We start from the raw sequence: 6086 nt of genomic DNA, 5'->3' as shown, positions 1-6086 counted from the left end.
AGCGAGATGTATAGCTGTGTCATGCCGAGAGACCTAGACCATTGTGATATCAGAGTAACTCAACCAATGGCCACCCTAATGCTACAGCTAAGTCGCATGCAACAATTTCATTGGTTGCATGAGTGATACTTGGCCCAACTGCAATAATTCATGAGAGAAGGGGCTCTCAGCTACAAGGGTGTGCGCACACACACACGCACACAGAGTTAATTTCTGTTATATGCAACTGTAACAATTTCTCGCATGCAACAACATTAGGTTTTGACCATGAGACCATCCTACACAGGCCAGACCTTGTACAACTTGTGCTAAAACAGCAATTCATCTAGATGACAGGAACAAACAGCTGTTATACTCTGAGTCTCAATTCTCTGCTGATTGCACTAGGTTGTTATCCCTGTCAGACAACCCAACCTGGATGTGAGTCAACTGTGTGCCCTTATTGCCAAGAAGGCTAATGGCATATTGGGCTGCATTAGTAGGACATTACCAGCAGATCAAGGGAAGTGATTATTCCCCTCTATTTGGCACTAGTGAGGCCTTATTTGGAATTTTGTGTCCAGTTTTGGGCCCCCCACTACAAAAAGGATGTGAACAAATTGGAGAGAGTCCAGCGGAGGGCAACAAAAATGATTAGGGGGCTGGAGCACATGACTGATGAGGAGAGGCTGAAGGAACGGGGCTTATTTAGTCTGCAAAGGAGAAGTGGGAGGGGGGATTTGATAGCAGCCTTCAACTTCCTGAAAGGAGTTCCAAAAAGAATGGAGTTAGATTGTTCTCAATGGTGACAGATGACAGAACAAGGAGCAATGGTCTCAAGTTGCAGTGGGGGAGGTCTAGGTTGGATATTAGGAAAACTTTTTCATGAGGAGGGTGGTGAAGCACTGGAATGGGTTGACTCTCTATTCTTAGAGGTTTTTAAGGTGCAGCTTGACAAAGCCCTGGCTGGGATGATTTAGATAGGGTTGGTCCTGCTTTGAGCAGGGGTTTGGACAAGATGACCTCCTGATGTCTTTCCAACACTCATTGTCTAAGATTCTATCAAACATCTTCCAAACATCTCTGTAGTTGCCTTTACCAACTCGGCTGGGTTTTCCCATAAGAAGTGATGTTAGGCACCTAAATCTTACAGCCAGTGATTGGGAGTTGGGCACTTAACACCCTTAGGTGCCATTGTCAATTACAAGTGGACATGGTGGAGCAAACAGGGCATAGGACTAGGACTCTGGATGGTTGGTTTCCATGCCTGTCCCAGTAACTTGCCCGCTGAGCGACTCTGGGCAGTTAAAATCACCTTGGTGTGCCTTAGTTTCCCCAGCTGTAACACCAGCCCTAGGCCCACATTCTCATCCTTGAGTCACAAAGTTTCCACTTTAGGCACCTGAACCCCAGAATCCGGCCCCCCCCAGGATTCAGAAACCCCCTGCTCAGCTGCCTGCAACCCAGTAGGTGCCTACGTTTTTGCAGCAAAAAGGCCATAGCCCCTGTGTTTCTGCCTCTAGCCCTGCCCTCAGAGGCCTCACACCGGGCAGCTGGGCCCCGAGGCCCCAGAGCGATGCAGGGACCTGGGGCAGGGAGACATTCCCCGCCCTGACTCACCTGCAAGGCCCAATCCGGCAGGCGAAGTGCCCAAATGCTTTTGAAAAGTCCCACTGGGCACCCAAGTATCTTGAGAAACTGGCCCTACGTCACTGCTGAGAATGGGCCAGGAATAGGCCTGTGCTAGGCCTTGAGGCACAGGTTAGACGGTTTCCTTTAGATTCCTGTCCCTTTGGGAAGCAGCCTGGGTATGAAACACACTACAAAAATCTAATGTTAATTACACAATTTCCTAATGCTGGAGTCCCAGTCTGACTTTACCCCCATATATTTGTAGAATGTAGGCACCATAGATTTATGTGTGTGTGTGTATCTAAGTGTCTCACCCTACAGGGAACAGATGCCCAGCTGAGTCGCTTTTGCCCGCACTGTTTCACTGAGCACAATCCCCCATCACTGGCTGAACTCTGAGCAGCCACTAGTTTACATCTCCCACCAGCCCAGAAGCACCCAGCTGTGGCATCTCAAAAAGGCCGTAACAACAACAGGTCACAGGTTCCACAACGTCTGTCTGTCTGCACTTCCTCTCCTGGCTGTGACTCTAAAAGCATGACACAGCCCAGTGACACTTCGGTTCAGGCCCAAAAACAGCTTCTGGCATATCTTTTTTATTTTAACTTAAGGCACCTGGTCAGCTACCATTGTCCTAACATGAATTTCCTGAAAACTTTCCTCAAGGCTCCCTTGATCTCTTTGTTTCTCAGGGTGTAGATGAGGGGATTAACTAGGGGAGTCAGGACCGTGTAGACAACAGAGAGAACTTTCTTGAAGTCTCTCATAGTGTTGTCTGTGGGGAACATGTAGGCTATTAACAGAGTTCCATAATAAATGGACACCACGAGGAGGTGGGAAGAGCAGGTGGAAAAGGCCTTTTGCCTCCCCATGGTGGAAAGGATTCTCAGGATGGTAGCGATGATGCAGATGTAGGACATCATGGTCAGTAGGAATGGGACCAGTGATATAATCAAAGAGAGTATGAAGGCCAATATTTCCATCAGCTGAGGATCATTGCAAGAGAGTTTTACAAGGGGGATAAAATCGCAAAGGAAATCGTCAATACCATTGGGACCACAGAAAGTTAACTGTGATATCGACAACACAGGTATGCTATTATTGAGGAAGCCACCTGCCCAAGAGATACCTATCAGCTGGAGACAAGATCTGTCACTCAGACGGGCTTCATAGTGAAGTGGTTTGACTATGGCTAAATACCGATTGTAAGACATCACCGATAGGAGAAGGCATTCTATAGCTGCCAGAGAACCAAAAAAATCATATTGTATAAAGCAACGAGTAACAGAAATGGTTCTGTCCCCAGTCAGGAGACTGGTCAGCAGGATGTTGGGCAGGATGGTGGAGGTGTAGCAAGTCTCCAAGCAGGACAAGTTCCCCAGGAAGACGTACATGGGGGTGTGAAGATGCTGATCAGCCGCAACTAGCGCCATGATGAGGATGTTCCCAGCCATGGTTGCAATGTAGATCACTAGAAACAGCAGGAAGAGAAGGATTTGCAGTTCATGAAGGGTCCCAAATCCCAGGAGGATGAATTCTGTGATGAACGTTTCATTTCCCTGTTCTGGATTCCCCATGGGGTGTGTCTACAGGAAAGAAATTCACTCTGTGACATAAAAAACTACATTCACTCTATAATATGTCAGCTTTGTTTTCATTGTCTCTCTCTGCTGGCTACCAGAACAACAGCTGCGTGAATTATGGAGACCAGGGGAGGGGAAATGCCATCTCTTGGTCTCTGGAACAGATTTCCTATCTGGGCCAACTACAGATTCCACAAAAGTCAATTTCTCTTCAAACACAAGTTACAACTTGACAGTGAGCACCAACGCATTCAAAGGCTACATGATGGGGCTCAGGTACAAGAGTAGAGAAACACAGAGGTTGGATCAAATCGACCTTTCACATCCTGGTGCATTAAAGCAGAACCATGTCCTTTACAGATCAAAGTTCCTCTGGTGAAATGGGTCAGGATTTTATATTTTACAGCAAGTCTCAATAAAGAAACAAACCAAGCAACTAAGACTCAAATATGCAATGGCTGGGCAGCCAACTCTAAGTGAATTGCAGTGGACATGGGCCACCTACCTCTATTAAAGCCTTTTGAAAATATTTATCTAATAAATACCTGTCCCTCTCTAGGACAATATTTCCTTGTCCTATATGTGACACTGTACATAGAGACTCAGCCTTAACTAAAAATGAACAAAAACTAAAACTTCAGGAAGAAAGCGCCCTTTTGACTAGTAACGTAACCTGTTTTGCAAGAAAAAATTCAGTTTGAAATTTGAATGAACTGTGCTATTTTCATACAATGAAAGTGGTGTGTAACCGAAATTTCCATTTCATCTGCAATTTCATTATTTCAAATGTTGGTTTTCATGCCCAATTTGACTTTCTAAAAATGTATTTATATATTTTAATTTTATTTCTAGCCTATTTTTATTTTATATTGCACTGAATTTTAGTTACATTTCTATTAATTTAGTTTCATAAAACCATATACAATATTTTTTTCCTAAACAAAATTTTGTAGACATTATTATGTTCCCATGGAACATTTTCATCTCAATCCACAAAAAATTTTTCCCCTTAGAAATGCCTGTCAAATTTTTAACAGCTCTCCACTTTCTTCCTTATCTTTGGTTAGAAACATATCAATTCTCCGCTGTGGGTGTCTTCTTTGCCATTACTAATTCTTATTAACTGCTAAATAAGTACAGAAGCATAGAAGATGAGGGTAGGAAGGGACATCAGGAGGTGAATTAGTTCAACCCCCTGCTTACAGCAGGACCAACCCAACTAACCCATCCCAGCCAGGGCTTTGCCAAGGACTTGATCCTGTACAGAGTCATGTGGAGTTAATTTTACACCCCGTAAATAACTCTGTGCCATCTGAGCCTTCACTCTCTGAAGGCTAAGATAAAATTTCCACTGACGTCATTCATGGGACCCTCTGTTTTCAATGGCATTTGCACAGCTAACCCCCGGATCCTTCTCTGAAACTTACAGCTTGGCTCGGCAGGATTCGATTTCAATCAATAGACATCAGTAAATGTCGATATCAACTGAAACACCGAAACCACCAACAAAAAATATAACAGTGGGTTTTAGTGCAGCCTCCCCCCGTGCCTTGCGTCTGCAGGGATGGTCTCACTGGCCTTGCTGCCATGCAGGGAGTAAAAATTAAATAGTTAATAATTGAAACCCCCAAAATTAATATTAGTTGTCAAATTGCAGCCCCAATTCGTCAAATCCCACTCATAGCCAATGTCTCCTCCCTTCACACTCAGCACCGCAGCAAATATCAGCTCTGCTTTACCCACATAACCTCCATGACCCTCTGAAAGCTCCTTGTGTGACTTTCAGGCCAGATTTTCAAGGGTTGATAGGTAATTACAAAGGCGCAAGGATGCCTTAGTAGGGTCAGAGACTAACGCCCATCGATTTCAAATCCCAGCAGGTGTGTCAGTGTTTTTTGGAGCTGAAATATCTCCATCCACCTGTCCCTCTGTGTGCCAATCCCCCATCTGTAAAGCAGGGAGAACAGTCCCGCACCGGGGTTCTGGGAGGATAGACCCATGAAAGACAGAGAGGTTCCTGCATACCATGGTGATGGAGCAAGATGAGGAGCTAGGATAGCAGTGACCTAACGGCTGTTGTCTTTTTCCAAATTCAGTCATTTTGTTTTGGATTGGGAGTTTGAGAGAGATCATTGCCCCATTCCCCTTGGATTGCCATGGGATAAGTTACCTAGCAAACTTACATACCTTCAAAAACCTGAAGACTCAAGGACCAGGGAGGGAAAGGTAGATTTACCTCTAGGGCGGGTCAGTGAGTAGCTGGAGTCGGATGTCACCTCCTCACTCAGCATTTCAGGGATCAGGATCTTGGTTATTCAGTCCATCTTCTCTTCCCACTGCAGAGACGTATTTCCCTGTTCCCAGTAAATAGAACAAAGTAACCCAGATGGGCTCCCCTGGCTCTGTTATGTCTGGTAACATGCGCTGTGCATCATACTTTGTGCCAAATGGGGAACGTCTTTTCTGATTCATTATATATCTTTCTGTGGGAAGGGGCGTCTCTCAAGGCACATCTGCTAATCAAACGTAACAGGCAAGGGACATTTACGGTTTATTTTAAGACAGTGTTGGTAGAGTCAAACTTGTAGTCTCAAAGGGAAAGTCATGAAATATTTTTTCCTCTCCATCCTAAAACAAATCTGTTTACTGGGTGAATGTTATTCTGATTATGAAGAAATAATTCACTAGATCTACGAAGAAAGTTTACAGCTGATATTTCCACAGCAGCCTAAGTGATTTAGACACTGAGTTCCCATTCAATTCCCTGAGGCAAATTTGAAAGTCTCAGCATAGTTTGCAAAAAGAACCTCCTGGTGCTTTGAATACCCAACAACATCAGATAATCAGCGCAGTAACATTTGAAAAGGTGTCAAAGTGATTTAGGTGCTTAAG

The 6086-nt window shown here is 44.6% G+C and overlaps 1 protein-coding gene across 1 annotated transcript; it reads right to left on the bottom strand.

Annotated features, from left to right (window-relative positions):
• Positions 1-2234: 2234 nt before the first annotated feature.
• Positions 2235-3188, bottom strand: LOC137147333 (olfactory receptor 11A1-like). The gene has a single exon (XM_067539351.1). The coding sequence runs from the start codon at positions 3186-3188 to the stop codon at positions 2235-2237; it is 954 nt and encodes a 317-aa protein (XP_067395452.1).
• Between the last annotated feature and the right edge of the window lie 2898 nt (positions 3189-6086).

This window comes from Emydura macquarii, unplaced genomic scaffold (assembly GCF_026122565.2).
Source record: "Emydura macquarii macquarii isolate MOO-44397 ecotype Brisbane River unplaced genomic scaffold, CSIRO-AGI_Emac_v2 contig_549, whole genome shotgun sequence".
Classification (NCBI taxonomy): domain Eukaryota; kingdom Metazoa; phylum Chordata; order Testudines; family Chelidae; genus Emydura; species Emydura macquarii.
The sequence above is the reverse complement of the archived record's forward strand: the minus strand, read 5'-3'. Positions and strand labels throughout refer to the sequence as shown.